The sequence below is a fragment of the Phaseolus vulgaris genome, chromosome 4 (assembly GCF_000499845.2).
Source record: "Phaseolus vulgaris cultivar G19833 chromosome 4, P. vulgaris v2.0, whole genome shotgun sequence".
Classification (NCBI taxonomy): domain Eukaryota; kingdom Viridiplantae; phylum Streptophyta; class Magnoliopsida; order Fabales; family Fabaceae; genus Phaseolus; species Phaseolus vulgaris.
Window position 1 is genome coordinate 4,177,542 of NC_023756.2, and position 13,215 is coordinate 4,190,756.

General features: G+C 34.9%; 1 protein-coding gene across 1 annotated transcript; it reads right to left on the bottom strand.

Moving 5' to 3' along the window:
* Positions 1–12,083: 12,083 nt before the first annotated feature.
* LOC137836620 (uncharacterized) lies at positions 12,084–12,731 on the bottom strand. The gene has a single exon (XM_068645282.1). It carries the CDS (start codon positions 12,729–12,731, stop codon positions 12,084–12,086), a length of 648 nt encoding a protein of 215 aa, XP_068501383.1.
* Between the last annotated feature and the right edge of the window lie 484 nt (positions 12,732–13,215).

Below are 13,215 nucleotides of genomic sequence, written 5' to 3' on the forward strand. Positions count from 1 at the left end.
AGAGGAAAACAGGTGAGGGGTAAGGAGAAGCTCCTATTGTGGTTGGGCGCTTGCGGAGGAGAAGGTGTCATCGTCACAAAGACAAAAGAGGGTGCTGAAACATATCAATTGGTGCAGCGGAGCTATGACAAATTTTCCCCAACGGTGACGACGTTTATAAGTGCCTTATTTCAGTAATATTTTATATTAAAATATAGGCATTTATGAGTATTAATTTCTAAATTACATATAAAAAAAATTCCTAATTTATAAATTTATGCCTTTTTATTTTTTATGATCTTTATTTGAATAAGAACATTTTATTCCCATATTTGGTGTCAATTGCAGGTTTCTAGGGAAGAATGGAGATTTGGACTAAAGAAGAATGATATAAGCTAAAAAGAGAATGTTGGAAGGTCTAGAAAGCACAAAAAGAGGAAAAAGAAGTCCAATTCAGTAGCAGAGTTCTCGCTCAAGCAAGTTATATCTCGCTTGAGCGAGAGAGCTCCAACAACGTTATCAAAATCGACGCCTTTCTCGCTCAAGCGAGAATGCGTCACACAAATTGGACCATTTTTATGTTTTATCAATAGACCCATCAATGCGACGCAGAAATTCACCTAACCCTAGTAAATTAGGTTAGATAGGGGGCTAGAGGCTCAACCCTAGTGTGTTAGATTGAGAGGAAAACACCTTTGAGTGATTTGTAACCAATTGGGAGAATGGAAGGTGCTAGAAGTATGCTTGGGTAATTCTACCCTTTGGAATTGGGAGTAATCTGTTTGAACTCTTATGTATTGAGATGATGTTTAAATATGATATAATATTCTGTTCTTGATTGATTATTGGTATTGTTGTTTTGCTTCTAAATAGTTGTGACATGTTTGAGAATCTTGAATCCGACTGAGAGGTATTTTTCAGGGTTCTGACCTAAACAACAATACTTAATATATTTGACTGTTAGAGATAACTTGAAATGTCAATTGCTATTAACGTCTGAGCGTGACTCGGAGTTGTTTTTATAAGTATGCGAGAGATCGATATTTAGGAAACATTCTTAAGAATTTTATATGCGAGAGATTGATATAAATGATTTTTCTACGGGCATCAATTTCAATCAAAGAACTTAATGTTAACATGCTAATCAAAATACATGAGAGGGAGAAAGATGAAACCTAATTCCTATTTTTCCAATTGAAGCAATTACTCTTTGATTTGTTTTCTTGTTAATTCTTGCCATTATAACAATTTTCAAACCAAATTTTTATTGTTTTGTTTTATATTTATCGAATATTGTACTTGATAATTCAATTGTTCCTTGTGCGATCGATATCCATCCTGATATCCATCCTTAGGGACAAATTATTACTTTTGACAACGCGATGTACTTGCCGTAAAAAGTCATCAGGCATTCCCGACTTCTCCACTGCATTCATTTGGAGAAGGCAGCGACCAAATGGGACGGATAAGGGTGGAAGTTTTAAGTCTTCGAGCTGCAATGGAAGGGCGACCACGGAGGAGAAGGAAGACAACGACTTAAGGGGATGTGCAGCTTTGGAGGAGGGGGGGTGAATAGTTTAAAAGAGATTTACGAAATTTTTTGAAGATTTAATGGAATTCTGTGAAGAAATCCAGAAGAGGAATCAAGTTAGCTAAGAACACAAACTGTTTTAAAGCAAAACACAGAAAAACAATCGGTTGTTTATACCAGTTAAAACTTAAACAACTTAAAAACAGAATTTAAAGGAGTTCAGAGAAAGAGAAATGCACACAAGCAGTTTATACTGGTTCACTCTTACAACAAGAGCTACATCCAGTTCCCAGAAACCACTAGGTAATCCACTAAGCAATTAAACCAGATTACAAACACCACACACCAAAGTAGTGACCCTGAACCCCTCAAGAAACACATTACCTTTGGCAAACCACACCAAGAGTATTGATCTTGAACACCTCAAGAACACACAACACTCCTTAGCAATACAACAACAAAAATACAAAAGATTGAGAAAGGATTACACCTGATCAAAGTACAATATGAAAAGAATACAATTGCAATCCTATTTCACTCTCACTTGAAAATCCAAAGCTTGATGTGAATCTTGAAAACTTGAGATCAAAAGATTGGTCAAAACATTTAATATTATCCAAAGATTGGTCAAAACATTTAATAAAGGAATGTATTCAGTTAGAAATCATTTAAGACAGATTCACCATTCAAAACAGGATCCTGTTAGGATTTTCAAAGTTGAAACCACAAAACAGCCGATTGATTTGGTTTGACAGTTAAGTCAACCAAGTCAAACAACTTTCAGCCTTTTTCAAAACATCTAAGAACAAAACAACCGGTTGATTCGACAAAACAACAAGTTGTTTTTCACTTAGTTGAAAAAACATTTAATTTCAAAAAGGTTTTAATTCACATCAGTTTTAGATTCAACAAAAGAGTGGATCGCACTTTAATCTACCCAGATCCCACCCACACATAACAACAACACTAGCCTTTCATCAAACACCTTGGATTTGGATTCTTCAAAGCTCTTGATCACTCTTGATCAATACAGGGGAGATGTAAACGTGAAGTTCGACGAAATTCGAATTGAAGCCAAGGGAGATGGAGATTTTTCAAAAAGAGAAGCGGAAGCGAGAATATTGTCGGGGGCCACACCGAAAAACTTTTCGGTGCAGAATCAATGGGAAATAAGGTTAGATTCTCAGAGCTCGATCAATTGCTCTACTCATAGTGCACTTAGGAATTGTAATAGGTTGTTTTGAATGAAAACGAGTACTCAAAAGCTGATAGAATTTGGAATGTTGGTAATGAGGTGGGGTTTTCCTTTCTCGGAGAGGGTGATGTTGTTATTGGTCAGCTAAAAGTCATGGAGGTTAGAGACAAATCTGCAGGTAGGAGGGAGGAAATAAGCAGGGTGGAGAATAGTCTGTCTAATGAGTAAGCTAATTAGTATGAATATAAGAGGAGTGAGAGGAAATATTAAAAGGAAATATCTACGTGAGTTGATTAAGAAAGAACAAGTATGTTGACAGGAGGCAAAATGTAAGGAGTGGGGGCAAGAAGAGATTTTTAAAATGTGGGGTACTAATGAAGTGGATTGGGTTGAAAATGGAGTTGAAAACAATGCAGAAGGGTTGATCACGATGTGGAGGAAATGTTGCTTTCTTCTTAGTAATTTTATCAACGGGAAGAATTATAGTATAATAGAAAGGGAGTGGAGAATTGAAGAGCCGATACAGATCACTATTGTTGACGTGTATAATTTCGATTCCTTGGAAGAAAAAAGATCAGTATGGGAGAATGTCAGAGAGAGCAGAACGGTGCAGGGATCAAAGACTTGGTGCGTGGTTGAAACAAACTTCAAATTATAATTTTTATTTAATAATAAATTTTTTATAAATAAAAAATAAATTTTGTTAAGAATTCAATTGGATCCCATATTTTTTTTTTTAGTTTTCTTTTCAACTATTTTTTTGTGTGGATTCTTCTTATCATTTGTAGAGTAGCTAGTTACATGAGCAACAACTATTTTTGAACTATTCCATGTCCTTAAGGAGAATCATCATTCATTTGATCTTGAATTGCAACAATTTCAGAATGTATATAATTGAACATTTCTGGTTCCTTGTACTTTTCAGACTCAATTAATATGGACCACGTGAAAAATACCCCATCAACTAAATGCACTTAAGTCTTTTGTCTCTTGCACCCCCATTGTCAGAACCACGTGGCCCATCACAAGTTTTCACAGTGTCCTTTTAGAATTTTTCAATCTTTTCTCAGTTTGCTTTCTTTATTTGTATATGTATTATTTGTGTACTTATTGAAAACTTTATTGTATCTAGATTATAGATTTTTTTTTTACTTTAAAGTGATTCATAGATTTTACTAATATTAGATAATTTTTTACATTAAAAATTCGTACATTTTTATGATTTTTTTAGTTTGTTATTTCTTTTATCAAATTATTTTAATATAAAAGTGTCGGTTCAAATAATTGGAAACTTAAGTGTTTATACACTTTATTCAAATTGGACCAATTCAATGGGATGTAAACTAATTGGGTACTGGAAGGATATATAAGAAAGTTAAATGAACTATTATGAAAGACTATTTATATTAATTTTACCTTTAAAAGTTTACATTATGTTGATTAAAATAACTAATAAGTAGAGATAAAATAAATAACTTTAACTAAGGTTCACTATAAGAAAATCATGATCATAGAAACTAAAATAATTAGTTGTAATAATAATTAAATTAGAGATCATTTTAAAAATTAAAAAGAAATTAGTTTTTATTATTGTTAAATAGTTTATAAATTTGTATCTAATTTGCAATTAAGGTTTTTGCTACTGAAATTAGAAACTAATTTAAAAACTATTTTTTTAGTTTTTAAAATGGTTTTCAATTTAGTTATTATTGTAATTAATTATTTTGGTCTTTAAAAATTGATTTCTATTTTATGATTTTCTTGTAAGTGTCTAAACTCGAATTTTTATTTCAAAGATGTTAACTTAACATTTCAAATCTTTCAATTTAATTTAAAATAAGTTGTTAGATGTAAACTATGTAACATAAATACAGATACGGACACTGACACGATACGGATATGGATACGGACAAAGAGATACGTATAATCTGTAAAATGTAGGACACGGGGACACGGATCTATATATTATATAATTTTAATTATATAAATTGAAAATAAATATTTATGTGCAAAAGTATGTTTCAGACTCTTTTGGGAGTAGGAAGATATTTTTCATGACTGGTTCAAAAGAATTTGTTCCTTATTTTTATAATCATAATAAAAATTTATACAATAAATTTGAATTTTTAGAAAATTATTGTATTTATACCTTTTAAAATTGTGTTAGAACCGTGCTAGAATTTTAAAAAATTCAACAAATTTTTTTGAATTGAACACTTCACCAATAAGTGTCCTAGGAGTGTTGACACCGATACGTGTATCCGACACGGATACGCCTATTTAAGAGAAGTGTCCGAGCTTCATCCTAACTATCATAAAAATGTAAGAAGAGCATTCATTTGGGTTTAGATGGTAATATATATATATATATATATATATATATATATATATATATATATATATATATATATATATATAAAGAGATAACGATGAATTTTGAATTACTTTTTAAAGTTATTATATCAAAATAAATAATCGGTTAAAATGAAAAGTGTTTCTGAAGTTAGTTAGTTCAAAAATGTAGAAATTAAAAAATGGACTGTTTTTAAATATAAAAAAATATAAATTTTGTATAATTTGTTGGAGTTAAATGAGAAATTAAAGGAGTAAAATTTCTAAAACGTTTTTCATGTAATGAAGAAGATAAGAGGTGCATGGACCCTAGCGTATTTATTTGTGAGCATCTTTTCAGAACATGACTGTGCAAAAATTGGAGTGCGCTAACATTTCTAGCCAAATAAGAAATGGGTTTATTTTTATATCTAAAATATATATATATATATATATATATTTTAAGAGTATTTTAAGAAATTGAAATTTGGTATAAATTTCTATTCTTGAAGTTCCAAAAGATTTTCAAATTATATTCTACATGTTTCCATATTGAGATAATTTATATAATATATACATATATATATATATACATATATATATATATGTATATATATATATACATATATATATATATACATATATATATACATGTATATATACATACATGTATATATATGCCTTTTTTTTTATGTTTATTGGATCTGAAAAAAAATCTAATAAGTCAATACATAAGTATAAAATGAATATCAAATTAATTTTTTCGTCACTTATCATTAAATCTTTATACGTGTGAGTTAGTTTGAAGTGGATCATTTTAAACATAAATACAACTGAACACAGTCATAAATAAAACTTCAACTCAACCTATTGAATTAAATTAAATTTTGCAAAGCTTGTGTTATTTTTAATTAGGTTGTATTATTTTTTTTAATTAGATTAATATTTAAAAATTATAATTTTTAACGAAAAAAAAAATCAAAATTTTGATCCAATCTTAATCCAACCATCTAAAAAATGAATTGGATTAATTTGTTTAATATGCAAAATTTAAAAACAAACTTAACCAACCTTATTTATTTTTAATTGGTTGAATAATAGAATTTTCTAGATATACCCAATAGGAAGCCATTTAAAAATTATAAAAAAATAATTTTTTTTTATCAACAAAGAATTAATTGAATTAAAATAGATCACTTTAGAGATGTCTCGACCCTTAAACAAAATCCTCCATTCTTTCCACCTCTTACTCTAATTAAAACTAGTAGTAACCATTACATCAAAGTGTTACATCTCTCGTTATGCTTTATATCAACCCCACAAATATGACCATTCAAAACACTGACAAAGGTTCATAGTTGTTCCCCTTCCAATGGCTACCCAGTAGAGTGGGAGATGTGGATACAACTTCAGAGTGATTAATCCAGCCAAGTCCCTGCACGTTCCCAGCTCATGATCCAAAAAACTAAGATTTACTCCTTCATTTTTTTGATCAGCAACGAATTAATAAAATTTAAAAGAGACACTTTAGGAGTGTCCCAACCTGTATACAAAAGACCTTAATGTCTAGACTGTACGCATAAGCTAAAAAGGTTCTGCTGGACATAAAAGAGCCAACCTAAAAACTTATGGATTACCCATTTACCCCAATAGACAAAAAAACAACACAAAAGACCCTCACTCACCACCTAAGACAGAAAACAAACTTAACCCCTAAAGAAGTCCACGAATACCTCCATAGCACACCATATCAGCACTCTACAAAACCACCAGCTCCCTCCACGCCAGAAAAAGATATGCTAAGTTGACGGTGTTGAGTAGCACCTGTTCTCCACCGCAGGCTCGATACTCAACAGTCCCCTGTAACTACCACACACCAACCACGCAGCTGCTCATCTAGAACCAGTGGATACGGATAGGGAACCTGCTTAACTTCTTGTGCTTTGAATAAGACACCTGAAGCTCCAATCTGATATGAAGTCTTCAAACTTGCAGGCATTACCAGAGTACCTTAAGCAACTTACAACTCGAGACGCTCACAACCGATGCCCTCTACATTCACCTCGCCACGCAACGAGTTACCCATGCACATTGCCTTCGACGACCACCGACTACGTCCATAAAGAGCACGCCACTTCCTCGACCGGCGATTATCTTTGCATAACTTCGACGACCACCGACCGATGATCATGTTAGCCTTTGCATCACTTCGACATCCACCGCCTACGCACGCATTGAGATCGCCGTTTCATCGAGCGGTGATTCTGTTAACCTTGTATAACTTTGGCGACCACCGACTACATACATATGGAGCACGCCGTTTCAAGTAGCTACGGCGACCACCGACTACACACATATGGAGAACGCCGCTTCCTCGATCGGTGATCATATTGACTATCGCCGTTTTTATTACCGGCGATCATGTTGAGCGTTGCATCACATCGGCGACCACCGACTACACAGAAATGGAGAGCGCCGCTTCATCAATCGACGATCATGTTGATATCGCCGTTTCAATTACCGGCGATCATGTTGAGCTTTGCATAACTTCGACGACCACCGACTACACACAAATGGATCATGCTGCTTCACCGATTGACAATCATGTTAACCTATGTACAGCACCACTTCACCGACCGGCGATCATGTTGACTTGCATACCTTCAACGATCACCGACTGTAGTACCATCCTCTCCAGATTTGCTACTTCAGAGACCTACTGTACCCATTTCACTTCCTTTCTCCAACCATAGTGGCTATTACCCAGTCCTTACCCTCCTTCTTTCCAGCAGCACCACCATTAGCCCGTCTAGCCTGCTATATGCCTCCCCTTGTTATTTGATACTGCAAATGCATGTCAGCGGGTTCATAACCCATTCTGCATAGGAGTAACAAAAAATATTTTCCTTGTGTTTCAACCATAACCACGATTTAAGTTGGGCATTGTGGAAAACTTCTTCTACATCTACAACTCTTTGGTTGAAGACAATGGAGTTTCTATGTTCCTATAGACATCAGACTACAGCTGCCCACACACCTTTCCATACCAGGTTTTGTTTATAGGAGTGTTGGGGGAGGGAAAAACCTTCAAAATTGGTCCTAAGATTATTGTGTTGGACAGACCATATACCAACCCATCTAAAGCATAAGTCCCACACCCGTACTGCATACTTGCATTCTATAAAGAGGTGCTGACACGTTTCCTCCTTGGTCTGGCAAAGGGCACATTCTGTGGTGTTCACCATCACCCCTCTCTTGCTCAAACACTCCCTTGTTGGTAGTCTACCCAACAACACTCTCCACGCAGTGATCAGCACATTAGGAAACGCCTTTGTCTTCCAAAGATAGCCAAACGGCGATATTTGTGTTCCTCCGTCGGGCTCTTCAAGGCATTTATATGCAGACTTCACTGTAAAGTTCCCTGATTCGTCCCTCCTCCATACTTGCTTATCCTGTTCATCCTTTTTCATAGTGACCCTGGAAATGAGCATACCAAGCTCGGTTTCGAGGGGGACCTCCCACTCAAATCTGTTGCGTCTCCACCTTAGCTTCCACTGCCACACTGACTCCTCCCACATCCCAACCTCTCCCACCGTCTGGCCCTGATATAGTGACAAAGAGAATAGTCTAGGAAACAGAGCCTTAAGGCTGGCATTCCCAGTCCATATATCCTCCCAGAATCTTGCTTGATCTCCTTTCCCTACTTTTCAGCTAACCTCTTTTTTAAACCAACCCTCTCCCCCTCCCTGCCGGCATACCTTTACTAAATCTCTCCACCACCAAGATTGATGTTTCAGTGGGGTATGGTTTCCATCTTGTTCCGTACCATACTTTGACTCCAAGCACTCTTTCCATTTTCCTTTCTCGTTCGATATACATCTCCACTTCCACTTAGCTAAAAGTGCTATATTAAACTTCCGGATGTCACGAATGCCTAAACCTCCTTCCTCCCGCGGTTTACTCCTTCATATCCTTAACCAAACCTAATTTGCAGTATCCGACAGATCAAGAATATCACACTAGAATAACTGCAACGTTCTTAGCACATTGGCTCCCTTCTAGTTCATTGGGTTCAAATGGGCGCAACCAGAGGATCTTAATCTTCATCACCAACAAAAGAATATGCCAGCAGCACCTAAAGGCATATAGCATAACGCATATAAAAACCAGAGTAACAACATTATGACACACCCTTCAGAGGAACATGCGCCTTACTTAACCAAGTTGAAACCATTCTCACAAAGATCCTACCCTACCCAATTACTTGCAACTTTTGATGCATAGAACATGATTTAAATGTCAGTCAGAAAACGAAAAATTAAAGGCATTGAGCATGTATTTCAACTATAGCAACGATCTAAGTTGAGCCATTTGGAAAACTTCTTCTGCATCACGTACACCTTGCTTAAAAATGACCATGTTCCTTTGATCCTAGATACCTCTTACTATTGCCGCTCATATACCCTTCCACACTAAGTTTTGCTTGGAATTCAAATACACCAGATGAAAGCTTTCAAAATGAACCTTCAAATCCTTATGTTGAACGTTCAGAGTACCTATCCACTTGTAGCAAAGAGACCAAATGATATGAATCCAAATAGAAATGACAGTAAAATTGGGAATTTAGGGTTACGGAACGGAATAAATTCAAAACAATAACAATAGAAACCTAGATAAAGGAAGGCGCCACAAACAAAGTTTGATAAGCCTAAGGATGATCACCACAAGAATTGGTGGATTCTTGATAAGATCGCAAGATGCAGGAAAAAACCCTAGCAGAGAAACACTCTCTAAAATTGTCAAAATATTCGTCCCCCTATGTTGAGTTCCAACAATGTATAAATTACAAATTTAGCTAGAGGTCTTTTCTTGTTTGTAAGAAAATAAGACGATACTACAATCCTTATATTTCAAGAATGATCATTTGTCCCAGTGGTTAGGTTGATACTATGTACTTGGTCCTGAGTTCAAATCCTAACTCCCAATCTTGTTGTGCGTGTAATCAAGATCAATCTTGTAGGTATTGTCATTAATCATTTCTAACACTTGAAAAGGTCCCGTCTAGGTTGGAGCTTGGATTTTCTTTGTCTAGATTACTTTCTTTCTTCCTTTGTTAACTTGTTTAGAATAACCTTCATCTTTTTCTTCAACTTGTGCTTCAACCTTTTTATGCTGCTTTCTCACATAGTCAACCTTAGCTTGTGTATCTTTATGCTTTAAAACAAAAATGTTAGGCATAGTTAACAAATCTATTGGAGTTAAAGGATTTAATCCATACAAAATTTCAAATGGATCACAATTCGATGTGCTGTCAACAACCATATTGTAAGCAAACTCAATATGATGTAAACATAATTCTTGGATAGCCGTCACCTTTTCATAATCTACATGAACTCCTTTGGCACTTACCACAAAACACAAGAATGCAATTTGTTCAGTACAAAATGTGCATTTCTCAAGATTAGCATACAACTTTTCTGTTCTAAGAACATTTAAAACAGCACACAAATGTTCCTCATGTAATTCCAAACTAGTTCTATAGATCAAGATATCATCAAAATACACTACAAAAAATTAGCCCAAAAATTCTCTCAAAACATAGTTCATTAATCTCATAAAAGTGCTTGAGGCATTTGTTAGCCCAGATAGCAACACACGCCAGTCATACAATCCATATTTTGTTGTAAAGACAGTTTTCCATTTATTCCCATTCCTAATCCTAATTTGATGGTAACCACTTCTTAAGTCAATTTTTGAAAATATACAACCACCATACAATTCATCCATTAAATTATCTAACTTGGGAATATGGTGTTTATACTTAATGGTAATGTTATTGAGTGCTCTGCAATTTGTGCACATCCTCCAATAACCATCATTTTTAGGCACCAAAATTACTGGAACAGCACATGGGCTCATGGTCTCTTGTACCCATCCTTTGTTCATCAATTCTTCAACTTGAGTTTGGATTTCCTGCAAAACAGAATCAACACTAGGAAGCAAATTAATTTGGTTAGAATGGTCAGCAACCAAAGTGCTGTTTTTGCAATAAGGTAAATAAAGAGGTTTGCTAGAAAGTAGCAACTTCTTCACTTTATTCACTTTCAGTAATCCACTCATTTTTCTCTCATGTGTTTCTTTCTTTTTAAGTGTTTCACTCTTGCTCTGTTTAGGTGTTTCACTCATCTCTCTTTTCTCTTGGACTCTCTTTTCTCTCAATTTGATTTGATCCTTACACACCTCTCTAGGAGATAAGGGTTTGAGAATGATCTTCTTATTATTCTGCATGAAAGAGATTTTATTGGTGAAACCATCATGAATAGCCTTGGTGTCAAACTGCCACGGCCTCCGTAACAAAATGTGATTTGCCTCCATTGGAACCACATCACACAAGAGATTGTCATTATATTGTCCTATGAATATGTGCACTTCCACTTGCTTACTCACTGTCATCTCTCCATCTTCACTAAGCCATTGAAGCTTGTATGGCATTGGGTGCGGTTTTGTCTCCAAATTCACTTTGGTAACTAGTCTTGAACTTGCTACATTGGTGCAACTTCCTCCATCAACTATGAGTGAACATATTTTCCCTTGAATGGAACATCTAGTATGGAAAATATTTTCCCTTTGGGTTTGGTCCAAAGCTTGCATTTTGCTTCCTAAAAGCCTTCGAATCATCAACAAATCACCCTCCAATGTATCCAACTCCACCTCTACCTCATCCTTCTCTTCTTCACTTAAAGGTTCATTGACTATTTGTGTCTTTGATAAACTGATCATATTCTCTTTTTGTTGGACATTCTGAAGCATAATGTCCTCTTCCCAAGCATTTGAAACATTTTACCTCACTTGTTTTCCTTTTAGGTGGTGAATTACTATATCTATGAGGTGACTTCCCACTTGAAGATGTGACTAAACTTGAGGGAACTCCTTTATCCTTCATCGCCTTATCCTTCCAATTGAAATTTTTATTATTTTTAGAACTCCTCATGATTCCCTTCCTCTTGAGTTGTTGTTCTACTTGGTTAGTCTTGTGCAACAACTCTTTCATGTCAACATACTCTTGCAGGTCCACAACATCCTTAATATCATGATTGCTTCGTTTTCTTCATTTTTTCCAGCTCTAATCATGGTCACCTCCATCTCTTTAAAATACTCTTCCACACTTCTATTCCCTTGAGTCATTCTTTGAAGTTTGAGTTGCAAATCCCTATTGTAGCTTGCTGGAATATATCTCTTCCTCATAATCCTTTTCATTTCTGTCCAAGTGTTCACCATGGGTTCCTCATATTTAATTCTCTCCATTTGGTATTTATTCCACCAAGTTAAGGCATAATGTGAAAATTCAGCTGTTGCCAACTTCATCTTTTGCTCATCATTATACTCACTGCAAGCAAACACATGCTCTACTTTAATTTCCCACTCCAAGTAAGCATCAGGATCACTTTTTCCATTGGATGTAGGAATATTTAATTTTATTCCATCAATTCTCAGAGTTCTTTGTTCTCCCTCATTTTCTCTTCTCCTCCTCCTATCTCCCCCTCTATTTTCTGGATTTACTTGTTGTGCTTGCTCCATTTGATCCAACCTCTCATGGAGTCCATCACTTTGTTGTTTCATTATCCTTTCCAAGTGTTGTGTTAAGGCTTGCATCTGTACTTGAGAAAGTCCACTATCTAACGATTCCCCTGCCATGCTCAAGTAAACAGATTACAAATAACAATAAGTTTGGGCCTCACACCACTTTCTCACGTGTTTACACTCAACACTCGTGTTTTACACAATAAGGTTTTTTTAATGATCACACTGCCTTTTACCACTCTTTCTCTACTTAAGGTTCTTACAAGAATCAAGAAATCAATAATCCATAATCACTTTCACTATAGCAATCAGAATCAATTAAAAATAATAGTAAAGAACAAAATAGTGAAGAACAATTTCACTATCAACAAACAAGCAAAACAATTAAAAAAAATAGCAAGCAAAACAATATATAGAGAAAATAAAATATGTAGACATGACACTTTTAGAACTTTTATCAAACACCAAGTATGCACTGAATAAAAGCTATTTTTTTTTCTGTTTTCCTCTTGTTCTTTTTTTTTCTATTTCTGTTTTCCTCTTGTTCTTTTTTTTTTCTATTTCTGTTTTCCTCTTCTTCTTCCTTTTTTTTTCTTTT

What these genes read in the sequence shown, in the direction of transcription:
- LOC137836620 (XM_068645282.1), bottom strand. Translation starts at nt 12,731, where the DNA reads ATGGCAGGGGAATCGTTAGATAGTGGACTTTCTCAAGTACAGATGCAA.